Below are 19,958 nucleotides of genomic sequence, written 5' to 3'. Positions count from 1 at the left end.
ACCATAGGTTTTTTTCCACAAAAGTTTTTCTATGTAAAATCATTGTGTTCTTTATCCATGCTTGAATTTTCCTTTCCTATGCTTGTTTGATTCACATTTGGGCGACGCTTCGGCGCCCAATAATTCAACCATTTAAACGCACCCATTGTTCATTTCCTACAACTTCCATTCCATATTCTAACATACAAGGGAATTGATTATATATGCATTACCTAGAAATTCTACAACTCATCCAAGCATCATGATCACTTCCCTCTATGGGTGAGAGTCTAGACTGTAGGGCCAAGGCTTAGTGCCCCTAAACTTATCCCAAGCGCTATGAAGTAGGGATGAATGTGATGAGGTCGATCAACGTCTTTCTCAAGAATAATTATTTCAAATCCATAGAGCTTATCTGGACTCCTCAGATAGACTTCTCAAATCCACAAGGAAAAATCAATGAAAATAGAAATTAAATTCTATAAATTTCGCAATTTGATTGATAGATGAAATAAATGAGTTCACACCCCTTTAAATAGGGATATTAAACCATGAGAGAAGTTTCAGAATCAAACTACAACTAAAACTCTTAGAAATTGTGACTTACTATTTATAGATGGTCGTGATGTCCACTAGTACACATGGTTTTCAGCCAAAAATAGTAAGTGTCCTATTTGGCCGAACCATGATGTTGGGCGCAACTCCTAAAGCCCAATGATGAAGATTTATATTCAAACTAAAACTTATTATAAATAGTAAAAACAAAAACAAAACGGGATTTCAACCGTTGATCTAATGGTATTTCGCAAATTCAGCGTGGGGAACCTGGCATATCAAGATTGGGTGGCTAAAGTAGCTCGTCCTACCCCAAAATCATTATGGTACGTCCGACAGCTCATTCTGGTTTGCAAGATGCATTTGTTTTAAGTTCTGACGGTCTAGATCACTTCCACTTCCAATTGGACCTTTTTTTATCCATCTTAGCCATGAAACTGTCCGTGACTCGCTCTACATCAAGTTGGACTAGGGTTTAAAACCTAGACTTGGTGTCTAGGTTGGCCCAAGCTAGGGCCAATGATGAATGGCCCAGCTTGGCCCATTGATCGACTGAAGGTTACAGTCAACATGCATGTACAGCTTCGTGACACTTACAATTTAGATTGATATTCTACTACCAAAACCATTTATATAATGAGATTTATTGGAGATGGATGAAATACTAAAAAAATATTTGGCTCTAAGAAGGGAAAACAAGAATATCAGCTTGATTGAAAACTTACCCAAGAAGTTTTCAACGTTAAGAGTTCAATATAATAGCTTCCTATGGTGTGATATACTTGATTTGTCTTTTTTTGGGCTCATGCCCAAAAACGTTATGTAAAAATGGATAGATGGCATGGATAAAACACATATATCATGGTGGGGTAATAGAGGTTTGACACCAACTAGTTGAGTGGTGTTATGGTCACCTGCCAAACCGCGTTCCTATTTCTTTTGGTGCGGGCGCTCGAGCTTTAGATCCGCCTCACATTTAGGCCCGTATATAGCGAAGTCTAAATTGTGGGTGTGGATGACCTATACGGCTGTACACAAGCCGTGTTAGCTTGGTTAGCTCGCTTGACCCGACTCAAAAAAGCTCGATTTCAGTCGGTTCGAAATTGAGTTGGAGCCAAGTCGAGTTGATTTTTTTAGCTCGAAAAATTTTTGAACCAAGTTCAAGCTTGCCCGAGCTCAACTCGACTTGGATCGAACCCAACTCGAATTGAACTCGGATTGAACTAGTTCGGTGACTCGATTACTTTGATATTAATGTTGCTCACCAAGTGTTTAATGAAATAACTCAATGAAGTGTCGGCCGGTGACAAAGAAGATATGTATATGAAACAAATACTTTTTTTTCTTAATTTTGATCTTATCTACAAGGTGTTTGATAAAAGACATACCAGTAAAATAACAACAAACAGTGAGAATTTGAAGGTGCAATTCATGTGTTTGTGAAAATGCTATGCAGGCGAACTCGGCTTGAACTAGCCCGAGTTGCTGACTGAACTGAGCTGAGCTGGCCAGTCAAGCTTGAGGACCGGGCCGAGTTCGAGCTGGGGCCAGCTAGTGGCCGAGCCGAGTTGAGCTGTGTCAAGCTCGACTCGTGTACACGGCACAACTCGACTCGGTCCAACTCGTGTACACCTCTGATTGACCTACCCACGTTCCGACTCTTGGATCCGAAAACCCGCGAACTTACATATTACAAAAACCTCGGGTCGGGTATCATGTAGCTTCCCGATGCTTGGAGACCCGGACTACTCAAAAGCCCTGTCCAACGAAGCGCGGGATCGAAAGACGAACCTTCCGGAACAACGCACTAAAAATCTCCGCTGCCTGAAATCGTCCTCCTCTCTCAACCCATCTCCCTCTCATACATCAAGATCTCAGAGCAACCAACGGCAGAGAAACGAAGATGGGGATAATCAAGAGCAGCTTCTCGTTCATGGCGGGGACCCTGTGCGGCATCTACATCGCTCAGAACTACAACGTCCCCAACATCAAGAAACTCGCAAACACCGCCCTCTTCCTGGCCAAGCACATCGAAGAATCCTACCGCAAGCCCAAGAAGAAAGGCGACGACGACTGATCAGCTCTTGGAATCTTCTAGAAGCGCCAGGTCCTTCGCTCTTCCTCTTTTTTTATTCTATAAATGCAAAGGACGAAGGTCGGAGTCGAACGGATTTCGGCACTCCCTCACAACGCCATTAAAAAATAATAATCTTGCATATGATTTTATTGATGGTGAGCTCCCTAATCTAAATTGTTCATTCGGGTTTCTTGGAGCGTGTTTGGATGCATCATCGAAATGAATTATGATATGTTTTGAGGTACTAGACTCCAGATTGCAATTACGTTGCTTTTGGGTTGGAGTTGAAAGAAACGTAACTGCAACTTATGGGCTGGTTCAATGTTTTGATTTAGGAATCTGAGGAAATGCGGCTGGTTTTTGTCATTTCATTTTGATTATACTGAATATTCACTTCAATTCGCTTGACCATCCAAACGCTGCCTTATCATTTTTTTTTTCTTCCTTGAGAAAGAGTTTAAAGTTTGTTGAGGACAATGGAGAATTGGGTGCATCTTACTCTTGAAGAAGATGTTGTGGTTGTTATTTAAGAAAGTTTCTATACTTCTATTGCATAGAGTTTGTAATGATAACCATTGAATACATAGATGGTGTTTATGATGCGTGCTATGTGTATGTTCTATGGACCCGCCCTACCACACATGTGGCAAGCTCGTGTGGCGATCAGGACAGTAGATATGTTGGGTCATCAAGTATCTGCACGATAGCCTGAAAAACATACTACTGGAACTGGTCATTTCAGGGCAGCTGGATCATTTATCATAAAGAGGATGAGCTTCAAGAGAAGGATTTGGAGTAGCGGAAAATCCTAACCATTTGATTATTATGATGTTTGCCGATCAACTTAGAATGTTGATCACTTTCATTCTAGTGTATGTTAACCATTCATTTGCAGCCTACTGATCAGGTATCGTAGTCCGACCACATTGATCTGTTGGGCTATCACTTATCCAAACAATGTTCCACTAGATCAATGTCCTGATTAATGCACGCATGCATGATTTGTCTTTCAATAGGATTTTGGTCCATACTTCTTGGAAATCCATGAAGCATCAACATCATGGTAAAATCCTCTTTTGTCATATCTGCATTGGCAATCCGAATGGCCCCTTGTCAATTTATGCCTAGTCCTTTTGTTATGAGATGGAGCCTGCCCCTTTATAGCACATGTTTAATAAAATTTGGGGAGAATTTGGCCAAGAAGAAGGGGCCCCAAACGTGGTATGGGAATGTGTACATGGTACACAGGCATTAGCAGATCATTTTGTTATGTGGTACAGGAGCGTGTGCATGTTACACAACTTCCTCCAATTCTCTGTACTCTAGGGGAGGATTTATGCTCTCATTGCCATTCCCAAGTCCGGATATAGGGTTGTGTTAGGTTGGCAGCCAGCACGAAACTTTTGCTATAACTTTCATCATGAATCTTAGCAATATGGAAGGGCAGAACGGGATTCATTTAGCTGACCCCAATTAATTGGGATAAGGCTTAGATGATGATGATGACAACAACGATGATGTTTTAATCTATGTCCTAGATGATTAATGTTATTGTAAATCATGTGTACATGGTATTATATGTTATATTCCTGATATTAGAAAAAGCATGGTATGAATAGACATTCTAAATAAAAATCTAAATTACAACTCAATCAACAAATTTTGTAATTTCAGATGGGTAAAAATAGGAATACAGTGAACCATATTTTGGTTTGCGCGATTCAAGGTGGAAAACATAGGGAAGTTGGTGATTTAGGTAACATCAGCATGGACCTTCTATCCAAATGTCACCACCGCTTCAAATTGCAATTCAAACTCTTGTTCCTACTCCTGCTCGGCTTTTTTTTTTTTTTTTTGAAGTGTAATGGAAATTTTATTCAAAAAAGCAAAAAGAAAAAGAGAGGCATTAAGATGGCAGAACAGCTACAACCCAGAAGAGAAAAAATTACAACCTTTCAAAGCATCTATACAAGAGGCACATTGTACTACATGAAACTTTGCCTACCAGAGACTTGCTCTACCCTACTGCTCTCATTCCGAAAGCACTCACGATTCCTCTCTCCCCAAATCGCAGAAAGGCAGCCAGCAAACATAGTCCAGGAAATATTTAAATTCCCAAGGAACTCGTTCCACACCTGATGCAGAAAGGAACAGTGGATGAAGTGATCGATTGATTTGGTGCTTTCCATACACAGCCATTTATATTGCTAGATTATGTATGGTACACATGACACATGTGTATGATGTGCCCAACCAGGCATCCTGCAGGGCCGTTGATTGGCCTTTGAACAAACAATAGTTCGATTAGACTATTTTTGCCATCAAATTGATGGACCTTTTTCTTGCTATTTTTTGTTTTCATTTGTGTGCCACAACTTAAAGGCTTGGGATTGTCTAAATATTGTGATTTTGGACCGTGCGCCACTCATTAATGGAAACACCAACCATTCATATACATATTGGAAATACCAAATGAACGGTTCGGATTGCTTCTAGGATGCCACATGCAGAAATGACAGGGAGGCATGAAATTGCTATGCCTTATATGTACCAAATCCGTCATCACACCTCCTAAATTTTACATCATGCACAAATCACAAATCCTCTGCATTTTGAAGGGGTGAAATACTTGGCTATCTTTGTGCATCTGATCACTGCGTGTCTGCATGGGTGCAAATGATAGTCCTTGTATATTACCTGTGCATAAACATGGATGTTGCATGATGAGGCACGAATTGTACACATGAATACACCAATTTTTCTTTATGTAAAAATTCACAAATGCATAGAAACAAAACATGTTCTTGCCCTTTTGCATGGACAATTTGACTTTTAAAATGAGTGACAGTTAGTCAATGCATGTGATACAGTCATCAACATCCTGTGAGGCACTATTTACAGGATGAAATCTTGGATTTTTGTTGAACAATAATGAAGCATGATGAATTCTGAATATTCCATATGTCTGTTGCATAATAATACTGTGTCATGCTTTCAGCAGAGGTTTCTTTGGATTGTGATTTGATTCCAAGAAGGGCAACCTTAAAGTCGAAGCTGCTAATATGAGGAACAAACAGAAGGGATCTTTGTTTAGAGCATAAATTTTCAGATGGCTCACCTTTCACATCAGTTACCTAATGGATTGCATCATTCCATCCATTTTCTTTAACTGAATTTTCATATCAGATGTGTATGGGGTATGCTGTAAATTGTAATGTTTTAGATTGGCCAATTGGGTGATGGACTCACTTTTGAACCTTGGTGATTTTGTTGGTGCGGTTGATTATTCAACACATACATGGGTGAATTTCATGTAGGCCCAAGGCCCTCCAAGACTACAATTTACTATTTTTGGAAGATTAGATGTGCTGATTTTGAGATATGGTTGCCAATTTTGATGATTTTCTAAAGATTTTTTGAATTATTTTCTATATTTACTTTTACTATTTTTAGGTCATTACAAATTGACCAAATCTTTGTAGATAGAGTTGTTTCTATCATAGATAGGCTATGTTGTTTTGAAAGCATTTCAATAGTGGGAAAATCTTTATCAAAATTATTCACAAGGATTTTAGGGTGTCTTTTATGGTTTATAAAAGAAGTTGATCTAGGAGGAAGAATGCATTACGTTTTCTAATTATTTCTTTCAAGGTTTATTTATGTATTTGTAAGAAGTGAAGAAGTTTCTATTTCAATAAAGTTGTTCATCCCTCTCTTTTCCAATACTCTTGTGGATATGTTATTCGTCCATTCTTATGATTTGGGTATTAAGATCTTACTTATTCAAAAATCGGATTCCATCAATGAGGTTTTAGAGCAGGTTATTGCTAACAGCTTTCCACTCTACATCATTACCTAATTGCTTTGAAGGGCGTTACACAAGAAGAGTTTGCATAGGTAATCAAACTGATCCACTCACAAAGCGGGTAAATCAACTCATGCATATAGCAGGCGGTTTCACTGATCAAGTGAGGGAACTTTGACATGGAGGGAATTTGAAGATTGAAGTTGGAGCACTTGGACATGTAGGGAAAGGTTCCCACCATGGTCCTATCTAACAATGGGAGGCCCCTCCTACTGAAGACTTCTTTCGGATGCTTTTGGTGGGGCAACTGGGACATTGTTCTTTTGAATATCCTTTACATCAGTCTGCAATAAAAGTAGATTTGGCTGAAGAAAGATAGTATGTTGAAGATACTCCATAACATATGCAAACAGAAGTAAAGCATGATACATAATTAGAGTATCAAGAATATGCATATCATGATGGGGCACAACCTAGTTAAGATGTAGTAGATGTCTATGGAGATAGTATGGAGAAGATGGTTATATAACATACGATGTTATCGACACCTCAGGTGATTATGAAGGGCAATGGTTGTGCCACAATTTCTTCTACTCCACCTGCACATTTGGTGGTGAGATGTCCACCAATTTGATAAATGGGAATCAATGAGAACCTTTTCTCATAAGAGGTGGATAGTTTAAAATTTAAAGAACATACGCATCCACGCTCAGACTAGATTTGTTGATTTAAGAAAAGGGATGAAGTCTTTGTTAACTACTGGTGCTTAACTTCCTTTTCTATTGGATGAAAGTACAGGATAATATGTGGTGCAATGTGGTCCTAACTGTCTATGGATGCCTGTCACACTTTGTTAGGGAGATCATGGCCATGGGATCAAGATATGGTGCACTTAACTCAGCTAACACATTCATTCATCAAAGATGGTGTTAATATTGTGCTGCACCCAATGAAATAAATTTCAATTCCCAAATTTCGTAAAGAGGATTAGTACAAATCATTTAGTGTAGAAAAGATTTAAGAAGAAATCAAGAAGAGTGACATTTTTTGAATCTTAGTTGGTAAAGAATAAACAAAACAGTAAGGTGTTCCACCTATGTTGAAGCTCCATGAATGTGGAGACTTAGTGCTCAAAGCACTCCTAGATGGAGTTCGTCTTAACATTGGGTGTCAGTTTTTTTTTTTTTGGAAAGATCATTGAAATTCCATTATAAGGGAAGGAAAAAACAACGGGGAGAAAAACAAAAAACAGATTCAAAAGAAGAAAGAAACAAGAAAAAAAGGGCGGTCCGCTGAGAATGCGGACCTTACAGCGACCTTAAGAAGAAAAGATCAGACTCCTTAAACCTAACATCAGTGACTGCCCATTCTACAAGCATGCATTTAGCATTGAAAATAGTACTGTGCACTGGATTAGAGATGTTGTCAAAACATCTGTTGTTTCTCTCGATCCAAACAGCCCATCAGATTTCTAAAATCGACATTCTCCACAGCCGCTTCATTAACTTGCCCAAACTGACACCGTGCCACGCGAAAAGCATGAGATCAATCGAGCCCGGATTGTACCAGCTTAGCCTAAAGCACTGCAGAAATTCAGACCAAATAGAGGCAATGAACGGACAGTGGAGGAGATGATCGATCGATTCTTCTTACTTCATGCAGCATACACAAACGTTGACAATCGGCACCCCCCATTCTCTTCAGATTATCTATCGTAAGAATTTTTTTTTATGCCCCACCAGCCAGCCGAACACTAGAATTTTTGGGGGACCCCCACATTTCTAGATGAGAGAAGATGAGTGAGAGTAGGTAACAGAGGGGGAGGCCATCTTTTGATAGAAAGATTTTACAGTGAAGGCACCTGATTTGTCCCATCTCCAGGTAATGCGATCAACAGAATGAGGGTCCAACTGAACGAGTTTAGTTGAATATGCCGAACTTTGTCGGCGGGTCACAAAGGTGTTATAAAAGGGGTAGGCATGCCAACATGTTGCATTCCTTCATTTTAAACTCATGGTTTGGAGGTTGTCTCCTTGCAGAGGGTTATGGGGGATCTAGGGTGAGAGAAATGGTAGGTGCTTTTGTCACGTCCCGAAATTTGGGTATACCCGAGTAGGGTTATTCTGGATCCGGATCTCAAGTTTGTGACTTTTAATAGATCGATATTCATTGTAATCCACATAATTCCATCACATTTAATAGATATTTAGAGCCATCTAAAAGGAAAATACTGCTGAAATAATACTCACTAATATAATGTTCACTAAATTTAACTCTCTTGATAGTCTTCTTTTTTTTAATTATTATTTTAACATCGAAATTTGGAATTCAAACTAAACCTAAAGAACAAAATTGAATTGGAATTCAAACTAGACTTAAACTGCTGAAAAAGGAAATACTAGTAGTAGAGGCTCACCTGCTCATAGTATTCCAGTTTAGCACCTATGGATTTTTGTAATAGAGTGAGCATAACAGCCTAGTAGGATAATTTCTTACCCAAAATTTGAATTGTTCAAGTTATATCAAAAATTTATAAACAAGAGAGAAAAATATGGAGAAAAAAAAAAAGAACATGAATTTAAGCAGCGGAATCATAAATATGCTATGCATCTGATGCTTTCTATGATTTCTAATAAACAATATCCGTCATCTCTTACAACACCGTACCCAAGTGGATGGCCACGTTGCATTAACGCTCACGCATCGGTACCTCGTGGTGAGGGACCTTAGACGTATGTTCGCGCACACAATTGTACTCATATGCCGTATACAAAGGCAGTGTTTAAATTATCTTCGATGTTATCGAAATATCTCTGATATTATCTTTATTTCCAGCTCAGGGATACCGATAACACTGGTAGCGATACCGATAACACTAGTAGTATCAGAAATTCCAAGTATTAGCAATGTAATGCTAAGTATTGCCAACATATCAATATCGCTAATGTGATCGCCAATATTTTCAGATATGTAAATTCTAGGTGTTGCTTGTATTGACAATGCATCAATATCGCCAATGTATCGCCAATATTTTCGACTATGTAAATTCTAGGTAATGCTTGTATCATAAATGTATCGATGATATTTCAATAGTAAATTTTTATTTCAATTTTTTTCATGAGCACATGGTTGTATGTAGTGTTCAATTTGTCATTGATAATATTGATAAGATCTCGATATGATCGATATCGCAACATGGGCGATATCGAGACCATAATCTTTCATTTCATTTCCAATTGTTGATGATTTCTTGGTGAAATATCATGCGTTGTTGATATTTCGTAATATCAATGGTTGTTTGGATGGAAGGTTGGATGGGATTTTTGTACTGATTTCTTACAACAACACATGCTTTTAAATAGGCCGGATGGGATGGTTGGATTCGATATTATGTATGCATCCTTTTTGCATTTTTTTTTTCTTCTAAATATGCAAATATGTCCATTTTAACATCTCCTGAGGTTTCGCTGAAAATTCAACCGTTTTCCTCATGTTTCCCCGCATTTCTAGTTATCAGCGATATTGATATTGTTTCCGTATTCTTAGCCGGCGAAACTTGTAGCGATATCGATACTTCGAACACTGTACAAAGGAGAATGTAAAGGATCCAGTGGGTTCTAGGGTCTTTCGCCCAAGGGACATGATCGGCCTACTTGCTGGCTTTAGGGTCTTTCACCGAAGGGACAATCACCCCACTTGCATATAGTACGCCCAATATATCAATCTTGATGCTCAATGAATGCTAGATATGCATGTAAGATGAATCATTGCTTCACAATCGAAAATTCTTAATATAAACATAAAGTTATCGTAGATTTATTCTCATGCTTTCGCTACTATTAAATTAATATTTCTAATTTATTATAAAATCAATAATTACTTAACTGAATTCTCAAAATCTTAATAATACAATAATTCTAGATATAATTTCATTAAAACTTTATAATTAAAATTCTTGTATACAATATTTTTAATTTACTATTCTTAGATTTAGGAGTTGTTGAGATTTGATAATGTGTAAGAAATTTTATTTTAAATTCTAACTCTGATTAAATACAATAATAAATCTTATTATTATTATCATAAAAAAATTATTATTATTCATTAAATTCTAGAATTTAGAATTTAGTTAAATTATAATCTAAACTCAAAATTTAACAAATTGATATAACCCAAGCATTTCCACAATTAATGAGTTAATTCATATTTTCATTTAACTTTTGGCAAAATTGATTTAAATTAAAAAAATCATGTAAAAATTAAATCAAATTATAATTTATTAAATAAGTTCCAAAACTTATGAATTGGATTACTTTAATTGTTTTAACAAAATTAAATTAAATATTACTTTTCTAAAAGTTTGGAACTAAAATCAAAATTTAAATTTAAAAATTAAATCAAATTATGCCTTCAATAAGTTAGTAACTGAGTCATTTTATATTCTAAACTAAACAAGATTCAATTTATTAATTTTTATAATGAATATTAAATTAGAATTATCCTATGAACCAAACTGATTTAATTTAGCAATTATTTTAAAATTTCATCAATTAAACTAAATGATTAAAAAAAAAAACTCAATTGAAAATGATCAGTCACATCAATAGTTACACAAGTAATCTGAAACTAATTTAAGCAGTACTATTATTAAATTTTGGAATAAAATGGCATAAGTGATAAGCTGAAAATTTTAAAATTTAGGATGAGATCGCCTACTTGATTTGAAGCGCTGAACTAAACCTTATGCAGTACACACCCGATGTATACACTCGATGTGTATAATGTCTAAAATCGAGTCTTGACTGACTCACACCTATGAACTATGCACACACTGACTACTTTCTCTCCTTTCTTCTATGTCTTATAATTCTAAGGATGGACCCACACTCAAACTCCACTGGACCTACACTTCCACTTCATACCGTAAGCTCATGTCTAAACCCCTTTTTATACTATTTATCCCATGCCATAAATTTTCATGTACGTGCTTCACATGTGAAGCAAAATACAAATCCTAACTCTTACTACAAATGAAGTTTTTCTTCACGTGTGAAGAAGAAAAATAAATAAATAAATAAATTCTAAAACTCCTAACTTCAATGCCAATTTCAATACTACATTCAATGCCAACACTACATAAGCACATCTCATGTTGAGGTTCACTCTAATACCTCAATTCCTTGCTAAAATATTTTGCACATAAGCGAGTTATGTAGTTAGAATATCGTTCATTAGATATATGCTTAGATGGTTCAAATCATGATTGGTTTAGATTTCTAAATAGGTAGTCCACATGGCATATTCAAACTCAGTAGTCTAGATGGTACGGTTCGTCACTAGATGGTTTTGATTGGTTGGACCATATATTGGAAAGTAAGCCAAGAACTGAACTCTTTGGACGGTTGTGATTAATGTGAGGATACATTAGCTAGTTGATGAAGGTGAGTACAATGAGATTTGAACGGTCCAGATTAGTAGAGTCCAGATTAGTAGAGTGCATCAAGTTCTAGCATTATCTATGTCTCTCTAACGTAATCTCCATAAATAATTTTTTTTAAAAATAGTGTAGGTTGTTGGACTTCCCATGTCTCTCTAACTTATATTTATATTCATTTATTTCTTCCCTTTTTCGCATGTGTATTACATGTGTGTGCCATGAGAAAGGTGGATGCGGTGTGTCGTTTGGTTTGGTGCATGCATGGATGGATGGACGGATGGGTCAAAATTTATTGAGGTCATTACCACTTTCGCAGTGTCGAGGGGTTCTCTTATGCATAGGATAATGTTGTTGATTGGGTAGGGGGTAAGGGGTGGTTGGACAAGTTGTTATTTTTCCTTCTGTTTTTGTAGCCTTTTTTTAGCGCTACCATAGTGCTCCTTCAATGAAAGTTTCCATTATCTTTAAACAAGAAAAAAGAAAAGAAAAAAGAAAAGAAAAGAAAAAAAAAAGAGGATGGATCTTGGAGGATGTGTGTGGATAATTGTGTGATCAACCGGATTATTATCAAGTAATGATTTTCTATTGTTTTTGGACGACGTATTGGACATGTTGCGCAGAGCAAAGATCTTTTCGAAAATCGAGCTCAGAAGTGGATATCATCAGATTTGTATTCTGCCCGAGGGTGAGTGGAAGACCGTGTTTAAGATGCAAGATGGGTTGTAAGAGTTACTTGTGATGCAATACAGCCTTTCAAATGATACAGTACTTTCATGGGGTCCCTTTATAAGCAAGTTATTAGTTGTTTATTTCAATGATACACACACACAGTCCTAGTTCATTTGTTCACCTTAATAATTTACCGCAAGAGAATTTGATGTATTACAGAGGGAATCACTATATGTTTTTTTAATCACTTCAAATTTTTTATTTTTGAAGATTGAATTTTTTTATTGAAGAATGCCAAAGGCAACAAAGAAAACACTTGAAGGAAAACAAAACAAAACAAAAACCTAAAACAAACCATCCAACTTGAAGCAGACTATACAACATGAAGCTAGTCACCAAAAGAAGCTTGGGCAATTACAAGCTTAAAAAGGAAGAAAGAATACAACAATATGAGATCTGGAGACTAAGTGACTTATCTGTTACATCTCAAGAGATCAAATCCACCACCCTAGATATAGGAGAGGAGAGATTTTGAAAGCAACAACTGTTATTTCTCTTTAGATAGGCCAAAGGACCAACATGATAGCCAAAAGCCAGATAACTTTGAGATCTTTACCACTGCCACCATCATGCCACGCAAACAGCCATTAAAAAAAGTGCTCATTCCTCAGCGATGATGTTGCATTTTTGAGAATATTGTTTCTGCAAAAGGAATCAAAATTCACTAAGAGAAAATCAAGGCCATTGTCCAGTGGCCTAGACCATGAACCTTTTCGGAGGTCCATTCTTTCCACAGCTTAGTGACGTTTTACCAGAGATTTGTTTGGAATTTTAGGCCCGTTATCGGACCTGTTACTAGTTGCAGCATGGAGGGAAGTTCGAATGGATTCAAGTGGTGGACAAAAGTTTCAATACCATAAAAAAGAAGATAATTGAGCTTTTAGTACTTGCACTTCTGGACTTGAACAAAATCGTTGAGGTGGAAGGGGACGCTTCAAATTTTGGTGTCTCTACAATGCTAAGTCAGGAGGGAAGACAATTATTTTCCTTAGAGAGAAGCTCAATGATACATGGAAAAACTACTCCGTGTGTGATTTTGAGTTCTACACACTGATCCAGGAGCTACGACATTGGAAACATCACTTGATCATTGTGAATTTATTTTGTACGAAGACCATAAGGTGTTGAGATATCTCAACTACCAGAAGAAGTTGGTTGCTCATCTTGGAAAATGGACAGCTTTTCTACGGGAGTATACATTTTTATGTCACAAAGATGGAAGTTAAAGCAAAGTGGTGGATGCTTTGAGTTGGAGGGTGGTGCTCTTGGAGACACTCGCTTTGGAGGTTGTGGATTCTAAGTACTAATAGATAATAGAAGGGGTCCTCACCATTTCCAGCAAGGTGCTCAATAGATGGCTGAGACTTGTATGAATGCGTCTGGCACGACAAATATTTATCCATGGGTTCACGCTTGTGCATTCCTTAATGTACATTGCAGGAAGAGATCATATCTGAGCTACACGGAGGACTAGGTGGACACTTTGGAAGAGATTAAACAAGTAGTAGTTGGTGAAATGGCAGAACAAGTTCCATTCTAAATGCATGTGGATTAGAGACAACGAGTAATTGGACCCGTACCTACTGCTGCTATGATGCATCCATCTTGCTGAAGTTGAGTTCCCTCCAACTAGGGGGAATGATTTAGGTTCAAGGCCCATCATAAGGATCAACATGTGCTGAAATTTTGGTTATTTGCTGCTAGTTTCTTGGTCTAAGTTTCAAAGGCTAGTATTACTAGTTGGAAGACTGGAGGTGCTAATTTTGAAGATTTTATAAAGATTTTGGGGTTGATTTTCTGGATTAACTTTTACTATTTTTCTGAGGGCTAGTTTTAAGAGGTAGAAAGCACTACATTTTTCTGAGTTTTGTGAGTTTTATTTTAATATTTATAGGAAGTGAAGAAGTTTCAATTTCAATACAGTTGTTTATCCCTCTCTATTATGATATTCGTGTAGGTGTATTCTTTGTCCATTCTTGATTTGGGTATCAAAGTCTCACTTATTTGATATTGGATTGCACCAACATTTTATTTTATTTTACTTAAAAAATATATATATAATTCAACAAGTTTCTTATGTTGGAGTTTTTTATTATTATTTATTTATTTATTTTTTTAAATGGGAGGTAACATAACTTTTATTAAAAAACCATCATCGAAGGACTTAGAGGGGAACAACTACAAAGCAAACGGAGAAGTTAAATTACAAACATCTATGGACTTTAAACGAGAAGCCCAATCCACAATATTCCTTATGTCGGGATTTGGGGTTTCGTATAGTGATAGCAAAACCTGTGCATATGGGTCTAAGAAAATAGTATTAGGAGAAGCCTAACTAATATAAACTTCTGAATAAAATGCCTTAGACTGCAATATTCCATTATCTGTCCATGAAAATTTCATACGGTAAATGAGATCACTAGTACATTAGTTACATTGTGCATTCAATTATATATTATACCTTTCTCAAAATAATCCCAACTATATGTTTTCATGCAATATTTCAGAGTACTTTGAGCAGGGAGACTTCTTCCCAACCACAGAGCGGTCAATTGTTCATCTAGTTCACTGTTGTTGGAATGAATTTATGATGTGAAGTGGAAGTTTCTTTCACTTTGACCCACATCTTTAGGACATTGATAACTTGGAAAATGAAACCTCCTGATCATAGTGCGCATATATATATATATATATATATATATATATATATATATATATAAATTTTCATTTAAATCCCATGCATGAAGATTTAACTGCCTTGATGAGTAATGCATTCTAGATGCGATGCACACTATAGTAATACAAAAAGCGACACGAGGACTATATTACTAAGTTTATCTTAGTACCAACTATGAACTGAATGATGATCTGCTTTCATTCTCTAGGTCCGTGCTTCAAATTCCTTCACAATGGATGAAGGCAATTCACCTGAAGTTAAACTAGACATTATCAGGAGAAGAAGGGAGACTTGGAGGTTTTCCCTGCTTGCTTAAACGCCATTCATCAATATCTGCCATCTTATTGGGGTCCAAATCTGGGAACTTGTGCTCTCCTAAAATTGCCAGAATACTTCCAGCTTCACCGAGAAGATATGCTGCATCCCTGACTCTTTCTTCCCTCACTTCAATGCTGCTGCAAAAGCATTCCATGGATATCACTCGTGGCAGGTTGGTAAGGCAAGCGCCCAATATGTCAGCAATGGTTGTTTGTAACCATTTGAACAACTTGTCAACAGTCCCAAGCTTGTCTTTGTAGTCCTGCAGAATAGTCTCACCGATCCTGTACATCGAATTGGCTGCCAATAACTTTGCAGGCCATTCACGGTGTCCTGTCTCTCTGACGCTTCCATCTGTGAACGTCTCAATGCTTTCCTTTCCTAGATCGGCAAGTTTTCGGATTATCTTTTCTGCTTGTTTTTCTTCAGTGACCAATTTGTGGAGATCCTTGTCAAGCCATTGATCATAAATATCAATGCCAAGCCAGACTATATCCGCTGCCTCCCTCATTCTACTCAACCCATTGGCATCCAGGTTCTCTTCTATAAGCCTTACATACCTGAGGCCTTCATCTACGGCATGCCGTAATGATCTGATTATATTTTTGTCAATGTAGGGAAGTGCGATGGCAATGCTTGTGAGTGTAACCAGAGGCAGAGCCCAACAGTTTGGAGGCTTCTCTCCAATTGGTGGAACCTGGTCGCTATCAAACTCAGCCACGCCGTTGAAATCTCCTGATGAAGGTGGCTTCTTTAGAAGTTCAATCAGATGAGTAGGTTCATTCTTCCTGCCCCTCTCAATCCATTGCACCGTGTCTTTGCGGCCGCTTTTCATGATCAGATGGACCAAGTCGTTCTCCCCTTCCAGATGCAATACAAAATCCTGCAGGCTTTGCGACTCTGATTTGTTGGATTCCGAATTCCTCCAATGCTGCTTGCGGCAGCAGGAGAAGAGTCTAATGAGCCAACTCATTGGCAGTATAGAAGCCAGGCAAACGAACTTGCAGATTAGTACTACCGCAGTTTGTATTCCGATACAGGCATCCAGAATTTGATTTTTTGAGACATGGGCGATTTTCCTACATCGCCTGCTACTAATGCGGAATGGTAAAGGGCTCTCTTTCCATTCTACCAGCCTCTGAACCCAGTACCCCTCTACCTTAATCACATCTCTGAACCTTCCTTCTCCGCTCTTCATACTTCTGAAGCTAATAGCATTGAACCATCTAATAGCTGGGGCAATGGTACCAACTCCTACTGCGATCACCTGAGAAATTAAGATGAAGTTACTTGACCACCTGTAGTCGGATTCCCCGCTGCAGAAGTCCAAGGATGATAAAATAAACGATCTGACTAAAGCTTCCAATAAAATCAGTGCACTGAGGAGGCAGAAAGCTCCCGAGGCAGTGCAAGTGGCTGAGCGTCCCAGAACGTACTGAGGACTACAAGTATGGGCCATCATCCAATACTTGTTTACAGCCTCTTTCAATTTATCAACTCTCAACACCTCAGTGTTGTCTGCTCCTTCATCAGAAGCCAGTTCATGCTTTTTATCATACTGTTGTTCCAGCAACTGCTTGGCTGTTGGAATTGTTAAACCGGAAAAAGCGAAGATCATGAGCAAAACGATGATGAAAAACATGATTACGGCATGCTCGGGTAAGAAAGCATAGATCACACCAGTACCCATTTGAATACCGATGTTAACGACCATGGTGATCACGAGAATAGCCAAGGCGACAATGTTTGAGAGCATTTCGGAGTCCTCCATAGTTCCTAGAGAGGTCATGAAGTTGCCCATTGCGGTGCAAATCAGGATGGTTCCGCTGAGCTTGGTCAGCTGATCTTGACGGCGTGGCATGGATGTGTTCAGATCCAAGGGCAGTTTTGTGGCGATGGACAAGAGGGTCAAGGAAGTAGCATTAAGTGAGAAGAACTTGCAAGGGAACCAGGGCTTCCGTTGACGGAACCCATAAAAGGTGTCGATTGCCATGGCAAGTGAGCACACCAGTGAAGCTCCAGCTATGTAGAGGCCGATCCATGGCAACGGCTCGCTGAATTTCGCGTCATTGAGCTCGCCAGTGTTACTGCAGCCATGCAGCCCCATCTATTCTCTTTATTGTTCTTTTGCTTGGTTGTGTTCTTCTTGTCCTTTTGAAAGATAACCACAAAAATTACTACTAAAGCAAGAGTGTAGAAAAGCAGAGTGAAAATGAAAGGGATGCCATCAAGAAGCAACACAAAGGTGCATTCCTCTTGTCAGTTCACAGAAGAATACCTTGAGATGCTCTTCCTGCAGCAAGACGGCCAAAGTCCCTCCAACTACCACACTTCTCTACTCGTGGAAAGTCTCTGCTTGCAGAATGCTTTTGAATTCTGATCCCACTGAAGCCCAATGCACCACTAAGCAGGTGACTCTTCTCTTAAGTGTCCTGCAGGAGGAAGATTTGCCATCCTCCAATTCCTTTCTTCCACAAACACCACATGATGGTAAGTTGCTTGGCTTGCTAGGACTGTTGTTAGATTCTGATGTCTGAATATAAACTAGTATCTGGAAGGTGTTCTCTGCCTTTTCACACATAATTGCTTGTCCTGAGAAGGCCTAATAAATGTTGGTGTTGACTTTTCTTGAATGGCAAAGGACATGGCAATTTTGCAAATGGTGGAATGCATGTAGGTAGATCCAAACCATTCAATTAGTAGGGTCCACGATAGATGGGATACCAACCCCAACTTTGGTTTTATAATCCAATTATCTTTGTCTGGTTAATCGCTATGCGGTTCTATAATTCTGGTGGGTGACTGTTTCTTATTTTGACTGTCTGGGATGTCATCATAATCAGTGTGGTTTTGGGGTCATGGCATGTGTTTGCCACGCTCACAGGGGCATGGTGCATGCTGGAGTGTTGAAGCTTTTCTGGGTTTTATTATGGAAGTTTTCACTTGGGCTGATCTCTGAAGAGTTTGCTTAATAACATGTTACTATAATTGTTTGCTGGTTCATTACATCGCAGCTCTGAAATTTGATTTCTAAAGGCTAGGGTTATTTTTGTAATGAGGAAAGCTTTAATACTCTGGCAGTGTGTGATGGATGCTATGCAGGAAATACGGCATATAAGTAATTCGAAATTAAAGTGGCTAATCTATCAGTCTAGTTTAGTTGTGTCACAAAGCAGAAATTGCACTTGTTTGATTATAGCAGTGCTATCAGATTGAAGGACGTTTAGGGATGTTGAAATGAAAATTACACTATAGTTCTATTTCATCAAACAAGTGTCCAGAAATCAGAGTCTAGGATTGTTCTAACCATCTGATTTAAGCATTTTGACTTGGTTACTGTGGGTTATGCAATTTAGGTGGTTTTAGTTTTGAGTAAATGTTTTCAATGTGTGGAATTTCCTTGTGCCTGTGTATCAAGATTCATATGCTTCCAGAGTATCAAAGAACTCAAGTAGGGTTGAAAATTTGCAATCTTAAAATAGATTTAATACAATAGTCAAGAAAATGTTTTTCTTTTCTTTCTTTATTCCCCTTTTTTGTAAGGATCACAAAAGCTCCAATGCATAGGACAACTGGGTCGATTTAAATATAAGAGGAATGGTGGTTTGCAGCAGTAGCTTCATAAGACTTCAACAGTGGTAACCAAACCGTCGTTCAGGTGGGCCATCACAGGATGGGACGTATACCAAATATCAAGGGGATTTATCTTCCAGAGGCTCATAACCATCTCCAAAAGGAATGGTTAGGTCACCAAAGTTAGTGGTGCATATTGTACCCATTATGGTGTGTGTGTGTGTGTGTGTGTGAGAGAGAGAGAGAGAGAGAGAGAGAGAGGATTGCTCAGCTATGCTTGGGTTTACGCAAGAGAGAGAGAGAGAGAGAGAGAGAGAGAGAGAGAGGATCGCTCAGCTACACACGGGTTCACACGTCATTGCGTACGAACCTTGCTATCAATCGTCGGATAAGGTGGATGGTCTGGATGAAGGCGCTCTTAACGCGAGCTTAAAAGAGCGAGTTTCAGAGGCTAAGATTGTTCTACTAATCTGATTTTGGCATTTTGACTTGGTTATAGTGGGTTAAGCGGTTTTAATTCGTGTTAATGCATTCCATGTGTGCAATTTCTGGAGTGCCTGTGTATCAAGATTCATATGCAGCCAGTATATCAAATAACTCTCTGACGTAACAAGTTGGGTTGCAAATTAACAATCTTAACGGATTTAATACAAAAGTCAAAAACGCATTTTTTTATTTTTCTTTTTTATAATGATCACAAAAGCCAACGGCGCAGGGCAATTATGTCGATTTAAATATAAGAGAAATGCTGGTTTGCAGCAGTAGCTTCATAAGACTTCAACACTGTTATCCAAACTTCTGTCCAGGT

The 19,958-nt window shown here is 38.1% G+C and overlaps 3 protein-coding genes across 5 annotated transcripts in view; 1 reads left to right on the top strand and 2 right to left on the bottom strand.

Moving 5' to 3' along the window:
- LOC131249496 (uncharacterized) overlaps positions 1–19,958 on the bottom strand; it is an 87,227-nt gene that overhangs the window by 52,358 nt on the left and 14,911 nt on the right. The gene's annotated exons all lie outside the window — the stretch shown is intronic.
- On the top strand, positions 2,227–15,607 carry LOC131248309 (uncharacterized). 3 transcript variants are annotated; one of them, XM_058248550.1, is made up of 2 exons: positions 2,227–2,641; positions 15,468–15,607. In XM_058248550.1, exons 1-2 carry the CDS (start codon positions 2,263–2,265, stop codon positions 15,497–15,499), a joined length of 411 nt encoding a protein of 136 aa, XP_058104533.1. In that variant the 5' UTR covers positions 2,227–2,262; the 3' UTR covers positions 15,500–15,607. The 3 variants fall into 3 exon arrangements, with proteins under 3 accessions (XP_058104533.1, XP_058104531.1, XP_058104530.1); XM_058248548.1 differs by lacking the exon at positions 15,468–15,607 and adding an exon at positions 5,613–5,927; XM_058248547.1 differs by lacking the exon at positions 15,468–15,607 and adding an exon at positions 5,610–5,927.
- LOC131248307 (uncharacterized) lies at positions 15,325–18,834 on the bottom strand. Its single transcript, XM_058248544.1, has 2 exons — positions 17,856–18,834; positions 15,325–17,728 (listed from the first exon to the last, which is right to left on the bottom strand). Exon 2 carries the CDS (start codon positions 17,682–17,684, stop codon positions 15,522–15,524), a length of 2,163 nt encoding a protein of 720 aa, XP_058104527.1. The 5' UTR covers positions 17,685–17,728; positions 17,856–18,834; the 3' UTR covers positions 15,325–15,521.

Source organism: Magnolia sinica, chromosome 6, assembly GCF_029962835.1.
Source record: "Magnolia sinica isolate HGM2019 chromosome 6, MsV1, whole genome shotgun sequence".
NCBI classification, from domain to species: Eukaryota; Viridiplantae; Streptophyta; class Magnoliopsida; order Magnoliales; family Magnoliaceae; genus Magnolia; species Magnolia sinica.
The sequence above is the reverse complement of the archived record's forward strand: the minus strand, read 5'-3'. Positions and strand labels throughout refer to the sequence as shown.

Coding starts and splice junctions, on each gene's coding strand:
- LOC131248309 (XM_058248547.1), top strand. CDS start 2,263: ATGCTTGGAGACCCGGACTACTCAAAAGCCCTGTCCAACGAAGCGCGG. Junction 2,642..5,609: donor GAATCTTCTAGAAGCGCCAG/GTCCTTCGCTCT, acceptor TCATGCTTTCAG/CAGAGGTTTCTTTGGATTGT.
- LOC131248307 (XM_058248544.1), bottom strand. CDS start 17,684: ATGGGGCTGCATGGCTGCAGTAACACTGGCGAGCTCAATGACGCGAAA.